This window comes from Cavia porcellus, unplaced genomic scaffold, assembly GCF_034190915.1.
Source record: "Cavia porcellus strain 051 isolate PalLab524CR breed Dunkin Hartley unplaced genomic scaffold, mCavPor4.1 scaffold_30, whole genome shotgun sequence".
NCBI classification, from domain to species: Eukaryota; Metazoa; Chordata; class Mammalia; order Rodentia; family Caviidae; genus Cavia; species Cavia porcellus.
In genome coordinates, this window is record NW_026947513.1 from 20,939,643 (window position 1) to 20,964,178 (window position 24,536).

The 24,536-nt window shown below is 41.7% G+C and overlaps 1 protein-coding gene across 9 annotated transcripts in view; it reads right to left on the reverse strand.

The window, feature by feature from the left end:
• Positions 1 to 24,536, reverse strand: part of Apbb2 (amyloid beta precursor protein binding family B member 2) — a 304,656-nt gene that overhangs the window by 92,431 nt on the left and 187,689 nt on the right. For 5 of the 9 annotated variants that reach the window (XM_063240604.1, XM_063240607.1, XM_003471636.5 and 2 more), the window contains 4 exons: positions 11,549 to 11,757; positions 3,386 to 3,448; positions 2,910 to 2,995; positions 2,758 to 2,818 (listed from right to left, as the gene is read on the reverse strand). In XM_063240604.1, coding sequence (XP_063096674.1) covers positions 2,758 to 2,818; positions 2,910 to 2,995; positions 3,386 to 3,448; positions 11,549 to 11,757 — 419 coding nt within the window. The remainder of the gene's footprint in view (positions 1 to 2,757; positions 2,819 to 2,909; positions 2,996 to 3,385; positions 3,449 to 11,548; positions 11,758 to 24,536) is intronic. The other 4 variants (XM_013154279.3, XM_005004490.4, XM_005004489.4 and 1 more) reach the window with 3 other exon arrangements.

Genomic DNA, 24,536 nt, shown 5'->3' on the forward strand with positions numbered 1-24,536 from the left:
AGCGGCCACATACACCCCAGTCAGCCACCACCAGCAAATTCTCCCCACTCCACGCTCTGGTGTTCTCCTAGTCCAGGCCCAGTGGGTATCGGGAGCCTTGCTGCAATGGCATTACTGACGGATGCTCTGAAAAAGCCCATGGGCTCCACTCACAGAGTCTGGAGTTCATCTCTGGGTCAGGTCAGGGCAGAAAGGTGGTCTACACTGGCATAAGTGCCCCCCACCCCAAGTTTCCACAACGAGTCATGCATGGGTGTCCGCGGTGTCTCCGAGCTGACTGGTAGCCTGGGCTCCCTGCTCCCCCAGGGCAGTGATGGCGCAAGCCCACTGCATCTCACCAGCTTGGAAAACGATTGAACTTCAAAATTTGATTTTCCTGTTGAATACATATCACTTCCACACCACTACACATTAAGAAGCTATAAGTCGGGGACCATCTGTGATCCATAGGGTCCATTCCTACTCCCTCTCCAAACAAAACAAAAACAGCAACAATCTATACATCAACTTTTGTTATTGAAAATCCTATGATCTGAAAAACTAGGTATTTTTCCTTTTCTCTATTTTTCCTTTTCTTTCTATATTGTTCCAGTCTGATACACTTATTATTGCCTAATATATTCTGTACTTTACCAAAAAGAAGATTTCTTCTTGTAAGTCTATGGAGAAAGGTTCAACATAAATAATGTAACACACACTTTTTTCCCTTAAATCTAGACACAGCATTGGCAACTCATGACAAAGCCTCCTTATTAATATGCACAAATTCATAATCGGTGCTGGAATAGACGCACTGGCACGGGAAAGGTGGCAGATAAGCCACATTATCAGGAGGCAAGAAGAGGAGCCTCAGTGCCGGCCCGAGGACCTCAGGAGCAGCCCTCCTATTCCTGTCACTCATCACTTCCGGCTCCTGCAGCCACTTGCCCCGCTCTTGCCAGTTTCCCACCAGGGCTCCCCAGATAGCACAGCAACAGGCCGAAGTGCTGCTTCTTCCCCTCCTCCTGCCTCTGCTGAGGGCCCTCGTAAAACACCAGGTAGCAAAGCAAATCATTCACAGCCCGCCTTCCTGTTTTACTACATCCATTCCTTGCCATAAAATGTAGCTTGAAAGGCCTGCATGTGAGCAAGCAGCCCAAGGCCTTGTTGCAAATGCTAAGGCTCCATTAGTAGCTGTCATCCTCTCCAGGCATGGCGATGCCACTGAGATCCCCGAGAGCCTCAGAGAACAGGTGGCAAGATGGCGACTGCTAGCCAAGGCACCAAGGTTTCAAATCTGTATGGTGTTCCCCACTGACTTGCCAGTAAGCAAACCCATCTGCTCTTTTGTTCAGAGGTACAGATCTGCTCTGGGATTCAGAACAAATCTCCATGGTACAGTAAGGAAAGATTCCTTTCTCTATATGACACAGGAGTCAGGCGTAGGGAGAGGAGGGCACAGTGACATTCCATCTTGGTGAGTACCAAGAACCACAAATATTGTGTAAATGAGAAAAAAATATGCAAAATGAAAATCCAAGGGCTCCTTGTTCACAAGGCAGGAAAAAAGGAAAACACAAAGTTTTCCCGTCTTCTGTATTTTCTTGTTTGATCTGCTAAGGTGCTTTCCCATTGAGAGTTAATGTTATCTTCTTCAGAGTGTGGAGAGCAAGTATGAACCCCCAGGTGCAGGGTGCTGGCATGTCTTGCTGTACACAGGCTTCCAGTGATTGGACACAAGCACCACCTGCTGGACCAGCATAAGGAAACTGAACCAGCAACCCTTTTCCCTGTGAGCCCATCACCCTGACCCATGACCGACAGGTGCCCGGCAGCATACTCTGACGTCCAGTCGGGACACACTTGGTTCCTGGACTGGGAAGAGTTAAGAAGCTCTGCTGGATATTCCAACTGCTGCCAGTCCAGACTGTCTGCCCACTGCTATTCCACATCCAGGGATACCACAGGGTGGACACTTGCCCCAAAACATCCCCAAGTGCATGGCGAGGTCCTAGTGGGGATGGAAAGCAGCGGTCACACAGTGGTGACGGGGACGGGAGGCCTAGCAGGGTGGCAACGGGTCAGGCAGTCAAGAACCACCCGAGGTAGCAGGAAGGTGGCAGGACTTCCTGCAAGCAAGGGCTCCCACCACCAATATTGTTCCATTGTCCCACTGGACTCGTTACACAACACAAATTCAATTCAAACAATTAATAATTTCAAGATGGTGACTACTGGTATTAAACCCCATGCAAAGAGCCCATCTGAGTACACGGCAGTGGACAACTGTACTGGTCTCAAGCCAATGATGGTTTCTCACCAAGCCCAGGAGTAAAACACAGGTGCTAACCTTTGCTTTTTATCTTAAAATGGCACCTCCAACCTGTGCTTACCGCAGGTTGGCAAACCCATTTCACCTTGCCAAGGGTGCTCTAGCAGAGGAGAGAGCAGAGTTTCACACCTGCCTATCCAGCCCACCTTCATGCCAAAGCTCCTGAAGTCTGCCTGTTTGAGCAGCAATGTTAATTTTTACACTTGCCAAGAACTGATGTATTGAGATACAGGCTATCTTGATGGTTACAGAAATACTCTCACAATTAACCTGGCTTAGGGATTTTCTTAAAATCTGGGAGATTAAGAAAGACAGAGGATCAAGGGCTAATTACATATTATGTAGCTCTGGGTTGACGTTTGTAAAAACTGGGCCATAATCCAAAAGTCATTACGTCAACGCGAGAATATAATAACCTGGGTGTTGAAAGCATGATTCTTACAAACCTTGGCTTCTGGGTCACTGTTGATACTACAAGAATCATCATCGTCAGCATGAGGGGCATTTCTAGGATGAAAAACAGAAAACTGGTCTTAGAGCTCTATGGTTAATATGCACAGCAACAGCGACACACTCGGTGACATGCCCAGCGTCCTACCTGAGTTTCAAAGACGCATAGCGTAGTGTCGCTCCTTCAAATTCTTTTAAACTGGGATCAGGGTTAACTGTGGCTGCATGCAAATCCTAGAGGAAAACAGATCCTTGTTAATGTACAGTAAGGAAGGGGCTCCTTCCACTGCCTCAAATATCAAAGGGGAGAAAAGGCCCCAGCAGAGGCAGAGCGTGTGTGGGAGCTTAGGCAGAAAAAGGCATGCAAAGGCCTGGAGGCTGATTCAGTGCACAAGCGCCTGTTCTCACAAAACCACAGGGGGCCTGGGGCTATCAGCTTCAAGCCATTCACAATGGGAGACATCAAAAAGGGCAACACAAGTTGAGCTGCACGCCCTGAACAAGAAGCCCCATCACTCCGTCCCTGCAGAATGCATGATATTCACGAAGGAGAAAAATAGACAGCCACAGCCATGCAGAAAGGAATGAGATATTAAATGATCTAAAATCTGACAATATACTTGCCTTCCAAATGTCACTATTAATCTTTCCCCCATTCAGAACAGCAAAATCACTCCATGGCTGTTTCTAGACATATAATTATTCACATAGGGAAAAAGCACATTGATTTAACAGAAAAAAAAGGGAAAAAAGAAAAAAAAAACACAAGACACTGTTGTTAGCATTGATATTCACAGGATGGGTTAGGGAACAAATCAAATCTAACAGCAACTTGTTAGCTCACTCTCTCTATGACTACGTTATCACCTCAAGATGGGGCAGGAGGAGATGGTACTTTCATTACTTACCAAAACAAATGACCCAACATTATTAGAAGCAAACAGTGATTTGTGAAATGTGGTTGGAAAAGCAAACCAAACGCTTTCAAGCATTGGATCCCTAGCATACTAATTCCAGGGGCACATCACCCCCTTTAATCTAACACCAGAGTTTTCTGGAGGTGAGGATGAAATCAGGGATGACACCATGCTAGTTGGAACTAGGGGAATGCTTTTGCAAAGGGTACAAAAATCTGGCTAAGGACAAGCTACTGTTACTTAAAAAAAAAAAAAAAAAAGACAATGAGAGGGAGAGAAGGTTAGTAAGAAATAGAGACTGACATTGACATATTGCTGAAATTTATTTAACCCAAATGGTTCCAAGCAATTGGAGGTAAATTTCTCTGACTCCACCATCTTGTCACACAAACCTCTTCACAGATTAGTATCTAGGAACAAATTAACTTCCTAAACATAATCACAAAACAAAGCATGGAGCCTTGCCTTGTAGGAAAGTTCCTGCAATAGCTCTTTGCATCTAAAGAAACCCTCCTGCCCAACCACACACAGAGAGGCTGTCTTTTCTTTCTGTTTACACCAAGGGAATATTCTGATATTTTTCATCTAATACTTGCAAAAATAAATGAGATTAATAAAAGGATGTTCTCCCAATGTTTTAGACAAGCATCTTTTCTTCAGTAAAAAATCAACAAAGGGAACTTCTCAAGTAAATAACTTTTTCAACTGAAGCTCTTTGAAAAATGAGAAGAAAATGCTGACCTAGAACTTTTATTCACATTTATATAAGTTTTAAACTTCTAAAAGAGCTGATGAACTGAAGTTCCAACATCCCATATGGAAAGAAGCATCTACTCAATTCTGTGAGACTTGGGAGGCAAAAGCATGGCGGATGACAGCCCAAATCACTGCCACACAGCTGGGGCTTGCTCCCAGCCAGGGGCGCCTGAACTGCAGTGTTCAAAACACAAAAGAACTCAGATCACCATATTTATTTCTTAAAATAAACTATTCTAAAGAATAAGAGGGTAGGAATGCTGCCCAACTTCTTCCTCTCTCCCCCAAAGCAGTGTCCTGCCTCTGTTGAAGGTAGGAAGCTCAGAGGACCTGCCAGCCCTGACATGGCAGTGGGGTCTCAGAAATGCATCTTATTCTACAGAAAGTTGCCCATTGTGTTTTCAGAGGCCCCAGAGACCAAAACAACAACAAAAAACAAACAAAAAAGGTTTACAGTCACCACTGTGATTCTAATAAGTATTCACGATAAGTACCTAAAATATCCAGTACCTAGAATATCAAATAAATGATCAAGTTAGAATTTCTTTCTAAAGCAGAAAATAAGGTAGTGTGGCTCAAAACTGTCACCCTTGTACTGCAGGTGAGCCACAGCTGTGTTTCGCTTAAGCTGAACTCTAAAAAAGGCTGAGATAATGAATTAGGGACACTTGTAATAACTGTGCTTATAGAAGCATTTAAAGAAAAATTAAAGAAAAGGAGGGTGTCTAAAAAAGAAAATTGAAATCAGGAATCATTCAAGAGGGACTCTGTGTTGGAACTGGAGAGGATGGAAGGAGTATTTTCTTTCTATTTTTAAATTAAGCTTATTGGTACAATTTTTGATATACATAATGATCACATTCATCACAGGGTATCTGTACCTGTACATGATGTATCTTAGTTCCTTCTTTTTTCCCCATTCCCTTCTTTTCTTTTCAATCCCTCTTCCCCTCCTTATTTATAAAGCTTGATTTCCATTTTATCCTTTTTTTTCTTCAAAAGGAATATTTTCTAAAACCAGAGTCCAGAAAAGCTTCAATACTTAATGAAAATAGCTCTCTGTGTGCATGTGTGATTTTTACACACACACACACACACACACACACACACACACACACACACACACAATATATTTGCTTCTCGGATACTGGAGTCTCTGTAAAGTGAAAGCTGATTATAGTTTCAGGACTACACGAAGCCAGCTCTCATGTTATACAACATGAGTCAGCTGGTCACCTCCCAACAATCACCTTCTACAGATTTAAATAAACAAAGGTCCTACACAGAGATTCTATGAAACCTTACAATAACATGGTCAGGCCTAGGGAAATGTTTTACTATAAAACTTAAGTAAGGAGAAATGGAAACTGGCATTACACATGTTTTGACTGAGCTCCAGATCTTTTTCCCCTCCTATATCTAAGAACATTCATTCATATCAACGATGAAAAATTTTTCTCCTTAGTATAAGTGACCATAATCTTTTCCTCTTTTTTTGGTAAAGTCAATAAAGGACAAAAACAGTTGTGTCTTAAATTTTAAAGCTACACAGTCTAGTCATCTAATTGTTTTTATTTTTATTTATTTATTTTTCTATTTTTATTGGTACCAGGGATCGAACTCACGACTGCCTGCTTGCAAGGCAGGCGCTTATGCCACTGAGCTAAACCCCCAGCCCCCTAATTGTTTTTAAGAGAGAATAATTTTACATTTAGCTAGTAATTCTAGCTAATAAAAATTGAAAAAAGTCCACAAGAGATTCTTTTAGGTTCTATGGAAAGCGTGCAGCCACCCCCACCTGCAGGCCTGGTCGTAGGGTGGGAGCAGTAAAGGAAGAGCTCAAGAGCAAGCAATGAAAGTGGGAAAGAAAGGTGGGAGGGATAACGTCTCAGGTACAAAAAGACGTGACCAGGGAGCTGAGCAGCAGTGGACAGAGACTCTCTATCGTGGGCAACAACCTCAGCTGGTGACCTTCTAGGAGCTGACGGTAAAGCCCCTTATGGCCAAACCATGCTCTGTGCCATATCTGTCCCCAGGCACAGTCTCCTCATGCTTGTCCTGACCTGGCCCAGGTTGCGGCATCCCTTACTCAAGCTCAGTGGTGGGAAAGCTCCGGAGCCTCGGCGCCTGACAGGCAGTGTATCCGGCATGGGGGGCGGGCGGCCCCATTCCCTGGAACATGGTGCCTCTTGGCACTTGGCAGCATCACACAAAGGCTCAGCCAGGGCAGACCCACTACAGGAAGTCCCCATATAACCTGGGCTTCTGAGGACTGCTTCTCCCACATTTCTCCTCTGGGTTCTCGGAAAGCAATGGCACAAATCCTACAAAAATGATATATTATTCTGTCCAAAAAGGCTAAGATCAGAGTCAGTCCTTTGACAATGCCCATGAAGGGTTTCTGAGGTGGCTCAGGGGCGGGGAAGTCCTCGTGAGGGAATTTTCTTTAGGGTATGCTGTGGTAAGAATGGACCCTCCAAAAAGTGTGTTAGAAACAACTCTTGGTACAGCAGTGTAGGGAGTTGGAACCTATGGGGAATTATGGGGCTTCTGCCCCCATGAGTGGATTAACGCCAATTAACCAAGGGCTGAGGATGGTGGTTCATTTTCTTCTCTCAGCTCACAGAATGACATATCAGGAAGGCCTCTGCCAATGGTGTCCCTTGAACTTAGACTTCACAGCCTTGAGAACTGTGCGTCTATGGATTGCTGTCCATCTGGTATCTGTCGTGGTCTGCTATTGGAGCACAAAACAAACTTTCTTAAGATACTAAGAAAGTCTCTGTATAGTGGTATAAAGATGCAAACCAAAGTGGGAAGAGAAGGGCAGAACCCGAGAAAAAGTAGAAAGAGAAGAAAGTACTTGAATATTCTTCAGTGGCCTGAGCAGAGGCATTACCGCGTCATCTCAGTGTGCACCTCTGGAGCCCAAAGCACAGCCTGAGGTAAAGCCAGGGTTCTGATCCCAGGAACTCTGCTGTCATCAGCTATGTGGCCTCGGTTCCTTCATATATGGAACAGGGCCAAAAAAACCTCCCCTCCGAGTGGGAACACAGCAAGGTGGTAGTGGTAGCTCTTGGTACACAAACTGGCTGCCAGATAAGGACAGTGTCATTATCAGCTGGTCTTTCTCTCCATGCAGGAGGAGGAGTCTGATGCTTATGTAACATCTGCATCATTCTTTTCCATCCTGTTTCATCCAGACTTGAGCCTGGACAAGTGTGCCCTTGATAGAAATGGCATAAAACCTGGAATATGGAAGTCTCAGGAATAAGCAGGCAGCACAAATGAGTGCTTTACATAGTTAGGTGTGTATATGTTCTCCTTCTTTCTAAAATACTCTCTGTGTTTTTGGTAGATGCAACATTATTAGAAGAATACAGCAGTCTCCCTGGTTTTGTTTTCTAGAGTTTCAGTAACCTGCACTCAACTACAATCCAACAGTATTAAATAGGAAATGACAGAAAGAAGCAATCCAGATGTTTTAATTGTGTCTCATTATGAGTCGCATGGTGAAATCTCATGCCATACTTCACCACCCTTCCTGGGAAGTGAGTCATCCCTTTGTCCAGCAAATGCATACTGCATATAATCCCCACCTGTCAGTAACTTAGAGGCTCTCCTGCGAGGCCCTGTTGTGCTAATGCAGTACAAATCTGCTTTGGTACTATCTAGGATTTCAGGCAGACACTCAGGGATCTCCGACTGTATCCCTAGAAGACAATGGGGACCACTGTACAGCATTAGGGTCTATCATACAAACACAACTTAAGAGAATTAAAAAAAACAACAAGAAATGACAAATAGACTAGCAAAGGCTTGTGCAATTAAATTAGTCCCTGTGAGCAGCAGGAGATCTGAGGCTCTGGTGCTGGCTCAGCAACTACAGCAACTCCATTAACAGGTCCCCTGGTTATGTGCTCCTTTACTTGGCACACACATCACACACTTCACCACATACCGGGAACCATGTGAGGGCGGGGGACGCTCATCAGGTCCCAACTCCCATGGAGCCTTGTGGAGGGAGGCTGACATGCCCAGAGTGATGACACCATGAGAGGAGGAGATAGCATAAGGGGCATCCAGAGTATAGGGATGAAAGTAATAGTTTTTGGGAGATGCTGATGCAAGGCCAAAGAATTTACCAAAGTGATATATAACTAAAAATAAGGAGACTTGATTCTCTGGAGGATCATGCTGTCATACTTGGCATAAAACCCCCGGAAAAGCTCATGGTAAAGGCATATTCCAAGGCCCTTCTCCCAAAGGATCAGCCTCATGACCCGACAGGGCCTAAAAATCCTCCTGGCCACCGTTCCCAGCTCATAGGCTGGGAAATAGAGTTTACTGGCCCTTCTTCAAGGTTCTCTCTCCATCTCTGAAACACCATGATTACTTAAATGGGTCCAAAAGTTCAGTGGATGACCTTTTCCACTGTTGTTGTCTGACGTCTAAGGAAACACAGACACACATGCGTTCTGCTCCTCCTGGAGATGTTGCTGCTCAGAGAACAGAGGCCAAGAGCACTTCGACAAGACCAGAGACGTTTATGCCAAGAGGAGACCCCAGTTTTGAGACAGCCTCATCTGTCCTAGCTCCAGACCCACTTTTCTCTGTAACTTCTTCTTGAGGAACCCTAAAATATCTCCCCATGAAAAAACTGTAGAATTTTGCCACAAGTCAATAGTTATTCAGAAAAATATTTTGTGTGGCTCTTTATTTTCTTCCAAGTAATTTGGAAAAAATAAACGGTTGGGGAAGGGAAATTACTGTGTGCCAAATTTCAGCAGCAAATGCTTCCTGGGCAGTTTATAAACTTTCAAAAAGACTGCTGGCATGTGCGGGGGAAACATTACCCAATTGCGCTTAACACTTCCCAAGTGAACTTTGGAATGTGAAATATAAAATTTTCAAAGTGTAGGGAAGCCTTCAGTCTTAAAGTTTTGTGAAGTCAACAGATTTGGCAATTATTTACTTGATTTTTTTTTTTCAAGCCAGCTCAGGAAAACATTGAATAAAATATACATTGCTAACATGACACATTACATGTTTCTTCTCATCCTTAACATTTTGCTTTCTCTCATGTTTCAAAATTAGTTGAAATAGATTCTATTTAGGGATCAAAGAAATGGTGTTAGAGAAATAATCATTTCTCCTCAGCTGTCACTTGCACCTGAGACACTGTTATTAAGAGGAGTCATTTTCTAGAAGGCTTTGCATACTGCACAGCCCTCCCTTGGAGGGAGAGGAAGAGATTCAAGAGTCTCCAAGCTTCTTGATGAATTTTGCAAAGCTTGGAGTAGAAGTTGGGATCAGCAGACCTGAATTCACTCTGTGACCTAATGCAAGCTTCTTAACCTCTCCATGCCTTGTATTGCTTCAGGACTCTTGGGACAGGAACTATGCCTCAAAGTCAGTCTAGTCTCTACCTCTGGGACAAAGGGAGATAACAGTAGGCCAAGACCCAAAGCAGAGAAGCTGAGTGAAAACTCTGGGGGAGGTTTTGTGAATTTGAATCCAGAGTCAGTGCCACCTCTGGTCACTGACTTTTCTATGACTCAGTTTCCCCGTTGGTAACATATGAAAGCTGGTACCATGTGACCCTTTCCTACCCTGGCATTCTCCAATCGTAGGGTACTTGGTGAACACAATTAAAGAGTCAGGATAAGGGAACAAAGTTCTAGATGGAGAAAGACCCTAATGGAGATACTGAGAAAAGCAATGCCCAGATAAGGATAGAAAGTCTTCCTGGAGTGAGCAGAGAGGCTGGCCCTGACCAGCTTCCCTCCTGTGACCTCTGTGGAGCTGGAGGAAGCCAAGGATGCATCTGGGCTATCACAGCATGAGATTCCCCTTCATGCCAAGCTCCTCCATAGCTGGGGCTATGTTGGTTCATCTTTATCCTCCAGCATATGTAACCCAAGATAAATCAATCACTACATGGTAATTGCCAAGAGAGTAGGAATACTATGCTTTGATAAAACATTATCAAAATCCTGTGAATGCAGTGCAGTGGTACTGAAGCACATGCTTGATGATCACAGCAAAGTTCAGACCAACCAAGGTTCTGGTCTACCCACGAGGGTTCAGCTCTCTGACCTCTAAAGAAGGAGGGCTAAGGCTGCAGGTGACGTGGAGATGGGTAACAGCAGGAATGAAAATTGGCAATAGGTCTTCTGCTTCCCAGAGAAGAGAAGTCATCAAATGGTTAGAACAAGACACCAGCTACTTTTAAAGGCAGGAGGGTGGCAACAGTTGCAAATACAGAAGCCCTGTAGGTTACAGACGTAGCTCTAGTGCACTTCATGCCTCAAAGTGAAGGAAAATGAGGATTTTTAAAGAACAACCAAAAATCATCAGAAAAAGGCAGAAATGCCTTGGTAATACAGAAACTACTTTTCTTAAATTAAAAAAAAAAGTCACTTAATTGTGTTTTCCCAACTATAATTCTCTTGAAAATCCTGTTATCAGGATTTATGAAGGTTCACTGCAGAAATCTTCATATTAATGTATACCACAATGGAATGTTTTAATGCCTCAGTTCTTTGTTTAAACATCCAGATTTCTTCCTCAGGGATGGTACAATTTTATGCTGCTAATTATTTCTAAAATAAAGTCACTTCTGCTAAATAAACAGGTCCTTTTAAAATAGACACTAAGCATTCAAGAGCTCTCAAGGGTTATTCTTACAGATGCTTCTCCATGCTAGCAAACGAACCCATGGCTAATAATATACATGGTAATTATAACACGCCTGGCCAAGACACATTCTTCTACATGTAAATATTTTATTCAGCTAGCACCATGAAATGGTACACTACAGGGTAAATTACTGCCGTGGGGACTCTAGGGAATCTTAAGTACTTCTCATTAATCAGTCCCTCATACTTTCTGTACCTAGGACGGTGTTTCAAGAGACCAAACCCATTAAAAATGAAAACATCCTCATAAGATGGATATTAACACTATTTACCAAGAGGAAGCATTGCTGATATTTTAAATGCAACATGCATAATTAAAAAGCTTACCTCGATGACCTGTTGGGGCAGAAGCAACTAGTCTAAAGAGAAACCACAAGTTATATCTACTCTAGTAAGAAGATATTCCATATTACCTCATTCTCTGGGGTGGGAGATGGCGTTACAGAACTAAGAGACCCTTTCCTAGAACCCTGAAGATCTGCTGGGATGGAGACAGGCCGTTCCCATTGAGTGGCTCCTGTTGGGATGTGCCAGTAATAGGTACCAGCGACATCGCTGATTCTTTTCCAGCCTGGCGGAAGATCTGGATCTGTGTGAAATGAGTGATCATTCCAGATGTCTGCTGAGAAATGGAAAAAAGAAAAAGTTTTATTAAAAGAGGAAAAGAGCCTTCCAATTTTAGTATCAATCACCAGGCAAATGTTGCAGGTACAGTCTAAATGAGGCACGTTCAACCATTCTAGGAAAGAACTGAGAAGGCAAGCTGACACTTGAAATAGCTCATCCTTAAGACATCCTTTGGCTCCAAGACCATGATGAGAAGGTAATATATGAACCACAGTCAACTCCCCAAGCAAATTCCCCATGGTCACACACAGAATCTACTGGACCCTGATGTCAATTAGTAAGATTTACTGGCCAGCATCCTATGTCATCCCCAGCTATGAGTACAGATAATTTCCTGTAACCTCTTTCTATAAAAATGCATAGCATATGTATCTTTCATGCAGTTCAGTGACACTTCCCATTTAACTGTGAACATCTACAAAGGAGTAATGTATTCTCTCATACTCGAGAATTCTAACCTGCATACACAACATTCCTAGGGAAAACAAACTGGAAAGGTCTTGGAATTCAATAAGGGAGACTCATTCTGAGAAGGCCAGGAATGTAATTTATGCATAACAATGTTGTGAGAAACAAGAGAGAATGATGGGCTGAAGCAAAAAAAGCAAGCGTCCACAAAGCTCAAAGGTATCTGAATTGTACTGTGGACACCAAAGAAAACGCATCTACTGGACAATTTCAGCCACACTTTATCTATATCAATGTTTTATCAGTTCATAACTATTTGCTTTTAAAAATCCTCTTGAGTTAGATGTGGTGGTGCACACCTATAATCCTAGCATTTGGGAGGCTGAGGCAGGAGGATTGCTTCAAGTTCGAGACCAGGCTGGACTACAAAGTGACTTCAAGGCCAGCCTGATCTGCACCGAGATCCTGCCTCAAAAAGACAAAACAAAACAAAATTACTCTTTCTTTTCTTTGATTTGAAAATGAAATGGGTGAAAGTGTGCATAAGAAAGGCAATAGAAAAAAACATTCTGACACCCAGGGGTATCACAGAAGATATAAAAGCATCCATATGAATGTAGCCAGGAAGGAAAATTCAAACTTGAACACTCAGCCTGAGTGTCACTATATGCTAAGGGTTCAATCTTCTTCCACATGGCCATATAAAAAGAGACCAGATTCCTTTACTGTAATTCAAATGAGAACACGTGTGGCCCTTGATCTGTGCAAATGTCACTGCATCACGTGGGCAGGTGTCACTGCGCTGTTACAGCCACAAGAAGAAAAAAGAAGAACAAACAAAGAGGCTGATTAAGACCATGGGCACAGATGTGCATTCATGCAGTTGTCTGGCATCCCAGCATCCACTTTTCTCATTTAAGTCTGCCAGAGGCAAAATTGTCACTGGTCTCAAATTATGAAGAAAATTCTCGCCCCACAGGAGAATTAAGCATGATTCTATAATTTCAAGTTAACTAAATTTTGCAGAAACGACTCTAACTGTATGTGTTTATGCTTCTGTTTCCTGTCCCTTTTTGGGGAGGTGGAGGGGTCATTTTCATTGCAGTTTGTTCTCAGTATCTCAGCTGGGACAGGAGAGGTAAAATATATGGTCAAGGAATTAAGGTGGAGAAAGCGATAGCAAGTAGGTTCCTTTATACAGGGAGTTCTGGGGCCATAGAAAGGGCACAATGAAGCTCCTGGTTACCATTTCCGTGGTGAAGCGGTCTGAGGTCTGAACTTCTTGCACCAGCAAGTGTACATCATCAAATACGAAATCACGCCAGACCAACAGCAGAGACCAAGAGCAGTGGATTTTGAGTTTGGCTGCCTGGGGAGGTACCTTGAGGGTAGCATACAAGGCACCTGTTGGTTGGTAGGAATAGGGCTGTTCTGTCTTGAACTAAATCTACACATTTATCTGGTTTATATGCTAAGTTTATGCTGAGTTTTGTTGGAATAACAAAATCTATAGAAAGTCCCCAGGATATTTAAAAACATCTCGGGTCACAATATCATAGATATCTTTACATATCCATTAGTGCAGCAAAAACTAAAAAGTAATATCAACTTTGATTATTAACAGTCATTTAAAACAATGAGAACTTGTGTATACCGCTAAGAAAAGGGTAATTTGGAACAATCACCTTGAAGAAACAGGAGCACAGTAATTAGTAAAACTGAAAGTATCTCTACTGTGCAACTCAGGAGATCCACACACAGCAGACACCCTAGAGAACAGATGTGTGTGCGCCAGGAAACACAGTCGTAAGAATACCACTAACACGGCCAAAACCCTCAAAACAAGCCAGACGACCATTCACAGCAGAATGAATAAATAAATGACAGCAGAATAAATAAACAACAAAAACGAGCCAAGTACAGGTGCACACGACAATACGGATGCATTTCACAAATACACCACTGATGAAGTAAGAGAATTTCCATTTGTAGAAAGTTCAAGAACTAAATCACATTATTTAGGGATATAGACATAGCTGGTAAAAGAAACAGAAAACTGTAAGGAAATGCAAGAATACAGCTACAAGAAAAAACAGAGCAGCAAATATCTGAAATTAGGGGTTGAGAAGAGAGTTGATCAGAGAAGAGCATATCCAGGGCCTCTGCAGTGTAAGAAATGTTTTTCTTTTGGACTTCGGTGGTAGTGACACGGATGTGCCCTTCATAATGATTTGTTAAGCTGCATGTTTACTTTCTCCCTCCCTTCCTTCCCCTCCCTCCTCTCCCTTCCTTCTCCTCTCCCTTCCTTCCCTTCCTTGCCCTCCCTGTCCTCCACCCCATCTCACACGTGCGCACGCGCACACATACACACTCGCTCACACAATGACAAAGTGAAAGATATTTCACAAATTGGGTCTAGGCTTTTCATTAGCAAGAAAAACAATTCCCCACTCATGAAGGACAGCATGTTTTCATATATCACCGCAATTTAGGCTCACATCAATCCCAGCTGGAAGGCACTGGATCCGGGACTGTCAGGGCAGAAACCCAAGGGCCATTCTGCTGCCGTGACATTATAAAAAGCTACTGACAATGAAAGGGCACTGAGGCTGGCCAGGCATATCACACACCCTTCCCTGTAGGGACACACAGTGCATTCATAGCTACCCTATGAAGGAGGCGTCACTGTTAATCCATTTCTATGGGTTTAAAGCCTAAATCGCATTATTTAGGGATCGGCATCAGAGAAGGCAGCAAATGGGTTTAAAGCCAAAGAGGTGAACTGTGTCTTAAAGTAGAAATTGATTTTCCTTTTTCAGAGAGCTGAAAAACAACATTTATGGTAGCTTGGGGGAAAAAATAAAATGTGTAAATAGGAATGAAAACAAAAATCAAAGCATAGCAGTGACTGCAAGGCTGAAACTCTAAGTCCAGCAGCTGACCTCACCAAGGTCAAACAGGTATTAAATGATGGCACCAGGAGGCCTGAACTTGATCCCTGAGCCGCCGTGGGGATCTGGGTTCAGTGACACAGGTTCACTTCCATTGCAGGATGTTACACATGGTCCTCCTTTGTGTGACTCTCTTTCCGGTCCTGCTCCTATAAAGCAGGCCAGTCACTGCAGCTGGCCAGGCCCAGCAAAGCCCTCCAGCTGGAAGCTGAGGGATCAGATCTACCCTTGGGTACCAGTCCCCTCCTGCTTCTCCTCCTTCCCTCCTAAAATGAGCTTGCACCCCAGTTGCCCCCCCCCCCCCAGTTTCCGGTCCTGCAGTTATCACTGTATCTAACTGAAGGCGCTGCCATGTGCTGACCAGGGCAAAGGTCAGAGGTGGGAGCCACAGGTGTCTTTTCAAGTGGCTCCATAACCCTTCCTTGTTTGTACTTTTTAGTCTTTATTTATTTTTTATTTTTGGAGGGAACAGGAAGCAAAGCCTGGAAGTCGGCAAAAATAGCAAGGCTGAGAGCCTTACAAAGTCCCTCTTGTGCTGGGAACCTCTCAAGGCAAAAGCAATAGTTGGCGTGGGAACAAGGGGCCCATCTGTGAGCAGTAAGAACCCACCCAATTGCCGCCACTTAGAGCACTGGCTCTGAGGAGTTAGCTCCACCCTGGCTTCCTCCAGGGTCTGATGGCAGAAAGCTTGTGTGGGGACCAAGCTTGCCTCTGATCTCTCTCTCTCTCCCCAGACTCCCAAGAGTCAGATAGGAACAAATTAGCATCCAGCAGCACTGGAAATTTCCTCTCCTGCTGCAGAGGGCAAAGGAGGACTGGGTGAGCCGGGAGTCTGTATTTAGCAAGGTCGGTTGTGCAGAGCATGAAGATTTATTTCTCGCTTGTCTCAGAACCACATTATTCTCTTCCTCAATGTGGGTGTGCAAGGTCCGGGGTGGGAAGACGAAGATGGATTAGTGCATTCCACAAGTATTTCCTGTCCCCTTTGGGTCAGGCTCTGTTTCTGAGCTGGGGATGCAGAGGTGATTAGGATAGACAGAACCCTGCACTCATGGCAGAGGGGAGGGATCCATCAGTAACTTGGCAGGCTGGAGCATCCTCAAAATCTCTGGCTCAGTATGCTTGTGGTGGGTCCCAAGAATTTACATTTTTAACAGTTCCACAGGCCCACAAAAATGAAAAAGGCAGTCATTACTGTCCATCAAATTCCACCTACTGGCTATAGAATATAAAATATGAAGTATATATGCAATTATTTACTGATTATACTTATTCTTCATCTTTTTGTACCAAAGGCTTCCAATCTAATGTTCCCAAGTATTAGAGGGCTTCCAAATGTCTCCAAGTATTGTCTAGAAGCTGGGAATACAGCAAAGATGAAAGAGGTAAATCAGGCAATGTGATCAGTCTCATCCAGGGATGCTGTGGGCTATCTAAACAAGATGGCCTGGAAGGTCTCCGAAGAAACAACTAGACGGGCCTGCTTTGGGAAGGGAAAGGGAACAGCATTCCTGGTGAAGGGAACAAAAGCAGAGGTCACACAACAAGAAAACACTTGATGCCATTACTACAGAAAAGCCACTGGAGTGGTTTATGATAAGGGTTATGCATAAGGGTTAAACCATTATGCAAAGGGAAATTTGAAGGTTGTAAAGGTTGGTGTTTTAAAAGATCAGAAGAATAATGTGCACAATGCTGCCATTCTTAATGAAGAAAACACCTCTCTTTTGCAAAGTCTTAGTTGTAGCTGCTGCTGGCCTCTCTTTTGAGCACCGTTCTTCCTGATAGAGCAAAAAGCTTCAATTGTGCTAGAGTATTTGAACTTAGCCTTAAAAACTTTTCCTGATTACCTAGTGACCTGGCAATCCCCACCACCCAGTCACTAGTTTATTCTTTTATGTTTTCTAGACCCAAATCATCAGTGCTAGAATACCGTAGATGAGCCTTAATTTCCTCCATTTCATCACCATCTTTTGAAGACAACATAATAAAGCTAGGACTTTAGGTCTAGAAAGCTAATGACACATTTGTTGAAGGTTCCAAGCAGCAAACAGAGGCTGCCAAGCAGTGGACATGAAACTGCCCTTTGTCTAAGGAACAAGCAGAAACACAGACCATGGCTACAAGGGAACGAACCCCCAACTGCCCAAAATCTGCAGGCTCCCAAATCCTTCCCAGACTGCTCCAGTGAAGGAAAGCTCTCCAAAACACTTCCAAAGCCTTTATATTTTTCCATATTATTTTGCAAGACATAATTTAGACTTCGATACATCTATCACAGCCTGAGAAAAATTACACTTTGTACTCAACTGAGCTTTCTTGTGGAAGGATTATTTCAACAGTTGTAATAAAATCCCTTTACAGTTTTAGGAGTGTTGATGTCCTAACATTTTTCTCCACATTTTCCTTTACAGACTGAACATTAAGATTTCTGGATATCCTTGAAATAGGGAGCTATTTGTAGCTGAGGATTTTTCTGCTGAAGCTGAGTAAATTTTGTAAGAACTCAATATTCAGATGATCTTTAACTTTGGGCCTTTTAACAAATGCTTTGCATATTTTCATCAGGTATTTTGGCATAAGAGCACCATGACATTCCTCAACTTAAACTCACTGTGGGCAAAGCCTTCACAGAGGCTGCTTTACCTAATTTTTCACAAGGCTGTGTTACTGCCAGGTACAGCAGCTCTGGTGCTGGGGCAGCCCCTACCTACTTCACAGCATTCCTGTTGGACAAAGAACTCGCACAGCATGGGCATATATTACGTAGTCTGAGAGTGTTTATTATCATTGGCTAATGACTGATTTTTTCAAATGTGGCTTTGGGGAAAAACATTCTGAAACATAAAACTTTTTTTGTTGGGGGGTGGGGCTGAGACCTATGTGCCCATAAGCAAACGCTTTACCACTGAGCAACCCACCCCTACAGAACTTTTTTTTGCCTTTTTCCCCTTTATCGGTACTGGGGATCGAACTCATGACTGCCTGCTTGCAAGGCAGGCGCTTATGACACTGAGCTACTGCATCCACCACAGTGCATTTCTTCATTACAACAGATGAGATTTCTGAAAGTGTGTAACAACCTAAAAAGATGATTCTTACTTGGATCAAGAAAACTGGATGATAGCACTGGCCACTGACATGTCAGTTTAGAAATGATGGGTCATGTGGGGATGCCCAGATGTGAGGATGGCACCTCCTTAATCAGGCTGTCATGTGGCTGGGTCTTTAGAGAAGCAGAAATGCAGCTGAAACAAAATAATTTAACTCTGCTTTATTTTTAAGCCATTGTAAGAACTCAACTGAGTTTTGTACTCAACTGAGCTTTCTTGTGGAAGGATTATTTCAACAGTTACTGTTATTTCACAGTGAGCGGCAGGGGAAAAGAACACACAACCATGGGCATGAATTTTCCAGGTGGCCAGCTTGAGGGTGAATGAGATGGAGTGCTTTATCCTTTCCATTATTTTGGGAGGGTCTTCAATACTTTTTTCTCTTTTAGCTGCAGTGCTCAGGCAGGTACACAGGTACCTGAAGACCGAAGCTATTCCAGGGTTGCCTCAATCAACTCCAATGCCATCATTATTCTAATTAGGAGCATGCCAGGACTTGACTTCCCATCCCTGTTAAATATGTAAAGAGAACAATGCGCAGTGTAATAATTGTTATTCTCTTATTTGGTTGTGAAAAAAATTTTTAAATAACACATTGAAAAAATATTAGGATAAAACATGATTAATGAGAATTAGGAAACAAACAGACACAGTATTCAACAAGATGGTCTATAACAAGCACATTTTAAAAACTAGCGGGGCATGGTGGTGTGCTTCTCTAATTCCAACCCTTGGGAGGGGAAGCCAGGAGGATTGCGAGTTCTAGATAAGCTGCACTACTGAGTGAGAGCCTGAGAGGGAGAAAGAAAAGAAAGAAAAGAAAAGAAAAGAAGAGAGAAGTGGGGGTGGGGAGAGGAGGCAGCTAAAGTGAGTGTTAATGCCATTTACAATCAAAATCTGTATGTGGGAATATTACAGCACTATACTCTCATAAACTAAAATGCACATATTGGGTTTGTATGTCCTTCCAGGGTACTATATACTACTTTTACAGCACTAAAATAATCTTATTTGATACTAAAAATCTTGCAGAAGAGGCAGAGGAAATATTTCTATCGTTTAACAGTTAAAGAACAGAGTTCAGCAATGGTAAATGAAAGTTAGGAAACACCTCAGTGTAAGTGTGCTGCGAAACCGTTCTATTTGCTAAGTGAATTTTAAAGGTTGGGTGTTTTTCTAAGAAACTGGCAGAACTGAAGTAAACTATTCAGGCTGCCAGAGTGGTTAGTGGAAAGGCTTCGATGTTGACATAACATTGGATTTTAGCCTATAGACGGGAAAGTAGAGTACATTAAAAAAATTTTTTCCCAATACTAAGTTTTAAAAACACATTTAAAGAGATCAGGATGAACGTTCTTTTTTAAAGACTCCTTACAGATATTAAATTTCCACTTAAATGAAAGTATTCAAAAGTATCTGAAATAGCTTTTATAAAAATATATTTCAACCAATAAGATATGAGAATAGTGCCATGGAGTTGAAAAAATTAATTTCTTTTTGAAAAATGTCTTGCTAAACTAATAAAAGAAATTCATCAAAAAAAGAAGGAAAGAGGAGAGGAGAGGAGAGGAGAGGAGAGGAGGGGAGGGGAGAGGAGGGGAGGGGAGAGGAGGGGAGGGAAGGGGAGGGGAGGGAGGGGAGGGGAGGGGAGGAGAGGAGAGGGGAGGGGGAGGGGGGAGGGGAGAGGAGAGAGGAGAGAAATCTAAGAAGTTAGCATGTAGGAAAGAACTCTGGAAGTAGAAAGGCAACAACTGATAGTAAAAATTGCACATTGAATTTGAGTGGTTTTAGTTTATAAATACTGTTCTAATTACAACTGTGTTATACAACAGGTATATTTATTAATAAATCTTCTTTTAAATAATAAAACTTATTAGACAAGCTATTCGGTGCTTTTCCTTTTGTCAATGAGAAAGCTAGTGTTTAGAATCTCATAAATAAGTCACTTGTAGCAGATATTTCAAGATATTCATCAATATCTAATTTCTTCTTCCATGGGAATATAAATTGTGGACTGGACATGCACAAATCTCCAGGTTCCAGCCTCCTCTGCAATTCGTGTGGCTGTGCAAGAAACACTCTAATCACTGAGGTATTAAACTCCAGAACTGGCAATTGCCAAAAGCCAGGCACATTTTTCCTTGCTGCCCAGAGCAAAGATGCTGCTATGAACTATGAAGAAACACACCCAAACTATTAAGGTACAGGAGCAGAGGAGCGAGACAAAAGAAATTTAGTCCCTGAGGCTTTTGTGGAGTAAAGCCATTCTATCAAAAAAGGTCTACTACAAGACTTCTAAGAAAAACATTTTATAGTAGGAAGTCACTGTTTGAATACTGAGAAACTGAATTCCATCCCTCACATCTAGAAAAGAAATAGCATCTAACAGATCTGCTTTCCAATCTCATATTCAAAGCCAAACCTTTATCTAAATGACAGAGTTGGTTAAGAAACCTACTCTCCTGATTCTCAACTTGTCAAGTACTCTTCTAAAACATCATATTGCCGGAATAAAACTTCATCAGTTATTATGCATTCATTGTCTACCACCCACCAATCCAGGCATCCCTAACCTCACTCCCAAACACTGTCCAATGTAAGTGTGGCAACATGTTACACTTAATTTTTCACAAACCTTAATAAGTTATCTATCAACCAATCTCAAGTAAAAAGCAGTCACTCATTTGGTTCTAGGCTTTTAATTCTTTGATCTATACCATTCTCTTCTTCGGGCCCCTATAATTCTATACCAAGAAAGAAAAGAATAAGACTGTTTCCTGCATTCTCTGGGGGAAAACAAAATGGTACAATAAAATTACCCGCCACATACCTGTGGAATAGTTTTTTTTTTTTTCAGCAATAAAAGATGGCATGTAGAGCTTTGAATTTCAGAGACGCAGGGGTATTGACAGAAAAGAACCAAGGGTATCTGTGGATTCCATCTGCCAGGAATGCATGTGTAGAAAATGTAATTTTTTTTTACTTAAAATAGAATCTAGCACATGTAATTTTAGTTAACTGAGCTAAAGTTCCGAGAAACAACAACTGGAAGAATTATTTTCAAAGCCCTTAAACAATAAATTTGTGTTCAAAGTTTAAAAAGACTTAATTTTCTGAAAGATGAGGACGTGGAACTATTTGTCTTTTAAGCTATAAGCCCTCAGTAGCAAAATAGTTCAAAAACGGTCTTATGCAGATGCTATTCATCATAAATTAGGTAGAATATGAGTTTCCTAAGGCAAAGCTCTGTTCTTTTTATGCTAATCAATCAAACTTCCACAAAATGTCTCACACAGCCTGGATGGACAAGGAGCTTTCTAAACACACGGGAATGTAGTTGGGAGTGGCCTGTCTCTCTTCATACTTAATTCTCAGAGATTACAGAGGCTGCCTAGGCAATATCTGTATGAATGAGAGCTACAGGAAAGAAGTGGATGAACAGGGAAAGGAAGGAAATAGGAAGTGAAGCAGAGAAAGCCATGTCCTATAAGCATTTGCTAAATCCGAATCTTACTTTCCTATAACATTCAAAAAAGGAAATACAATCAGTTATTTTTTATTCATCTACAAATATTAACCCTCAAGGCCTAATATTCCAGCCGATATGATAAAATTATCTTCCCATATGAAAAACGCATTTGATATATTTAAGATTTCTAAAGCCAGGTGTGGTGACGCATCTTAGAATCCTAGCACTCAGGAGGCTGAAGCAGGAGAATTGCTGAGTTTGAGGTCAGCCTGGGCTACACACAGAGTTCAAGTCCAGCCCTAACAGCATAATTAGACCCCATCTCTAAAAGACAAACAAACCAAAACAAACAAAAACCCCAACTATCTGTAGGGTCTCTGGGGGAGAACTTCAACTTACAGTACTATGGAAATAGTTGTTTGGGTGTTCCCCATCCACCCTGCATCTCAAAATCAGTTTTCTACTTGTGAAAACCCTGATCTATACATAGTTTCTGTCCTCAGTCAGTTCCATTTCCTTCCTTCTAGATTAACAGATGGTTCATTCCCAAGTGTAAATGATGATCTATTTGTTCTCAACTCTGATATGTCCTAGGCATCCTCCCCCTCTATACTCTCCAGTACCTTCTGTATGAAAAATTATTATAAATGACAGAAGACTGCGTATCACAAGCAAATGATTCTTAGTTCTCAGATGTAATCACAAAGGAACATTTTTTGGAAGCAAATGAATCAGATGCAGTTTCAAAGTCTTCCTTGTTGCACACAAAACAGGCATTATCAGTGGGAGCTAAGTGTATGGCTATGTGGACAACTGTGCCCTAGTTACATATTTGTGCTTCCTTCACATAGAAACAAACTATCTGTGTTTCACATGTGCTTTGATAAATGAACTGAGAGCATGTTTAACTTCCTTTTATAAAATATAACAAGGGGAGGTATCTAACCACGGAACAGGAGCAGAATGGAATTGAATGAAAGAAAAACAAAATGAATCAAAATTTTCTGTTCAATGTGAAAAATAGAAGCAGATTAAACTCTATTAAAAGCAAGTGTATTTTCAGCATAAATTTTACATGTTTAAATTCTTCTTTAAGAGTGATACCTGTTCTCATCTTCCTGCTTTCTGCTTCAATGACTAATTCATTTAAAAGCTACATTCTGCACTGCTGATTGATTAAGAACTGCAAAGTTTCCTACTATGAATAAAGATTTCATACACTTGCACTTGGATCAAGATTTTGGCTGGTCACCTTGGAAAAGCATCTTTTCTAGGCCACTGTATCTATTTTAGAAACGTATATACAAAAATTAAACTGGCACGCTACGCCAAAAAAAATTAGATGTAACTTGATTCGACTGTCCAGCAAAAATATTGGATTCAACCCATAGTCATAATGCTGTATCTCTCACTGAACAAAACTATATAGAATTATATTCATAAATCCACCAATAAAAATAAGAAAAACCATTCTTTGTTTGCAAAATAAATAACATTCCCTATGAAACAGCAGTATTAGGTGTATATGCCATATACCTTTACAGATAGTTCCATTAGAGGACACATGTGAGGGTGTTCCTCACATGATTACCTGTGCTTTTAGGGAAACTGAGGCAACCTACAGCCTATCACTTTTATAAGTGGAAAGATAAAATGTGCTGGATTTACATGGGAAAAGTACTGTGCATCAGTTTAAAAAAAGTATTGGATGTATACATAGTATATAAATAGGTCTTTAAAATGCAATCCATAATAAAAAATCTTTAAATTAAATTTAGCAAATACCCTCGAAACTATTGTGTACATTGCAAGCATATGTTATTTTTCTCAGTCCTTGGGATTTAACCTAAGCCTTTGCATTGGGCTACACTATGCCTTTTTCCTTTTTATGAGACAGGATCTCACTAATTTGCCCAGAGTGGGCTCAAAATTATGATTCTCCTGCTTCAGCCTCCCAGAGTGCTGGAATTAGAGGTATGGGAGGCATACTTGGCTACAAGTATAATTCTGAACAAAAAAGTTAAATATTAAACACATTAGAATGGTGGCCTAGAGGTAAACAGAATGAAAGTGAAGGAGTAAAGGGATAAATTACTAAGTACATAAAACAAAAGAGATGTTTTGCATGGACGGGTGATGAAAATCTACGATGAATCTATCATAGCATATGATTAACTCAAATACCTACAACCAAGGCCCAAAACAAACGCACTTCTTACATTTACGTATTTCCCTTAACAATAAAATCATCAAAGATACAGACATTTGTAGACAGCTACTGAAGTGATTCAGAGCTCTGAAAGGCCTTCAGTTCTAGAATTGTGCTACTCCATTTGGAAATCATTAGCCGCCTGGGGCCACTGAGCAGTGAAATGCAGCTAGACGTGCTGCCAGTGTGAGATGCACCCTGGGTTTGGAAAAGGTATGACAAAAAATTATATAACATCGCATTAATAATTTATAGGAGCAATCTTACATCAGGGAATCTTTTATAATCTTTTTTATGTTGATATATTGAGCAAAACAGAATACATAAATAAAATTAGTCTCACTAATTTCTTTTCACTTATTTCAATGTGGCACACATTAAACTTCTAATGGATGGTACTGTTCTAGTGGCTTCCAGTGAGTCCTGGGCACCAATGGGATTTTTTTAATCAAAATTTCTTTGGAGCCTCAAATTGGAAGGTCCAGAAAAACATAATATGGGTCTTGGACTAGAAGGACATAAACGTGGTTCAGGATTAAATCCTGTGCTAAAATTCTAGGTGAGGAATTGCCAACAATTTCAAAATACAGCCTTTTATTTATTTATTCATTTTGGACACAGAGT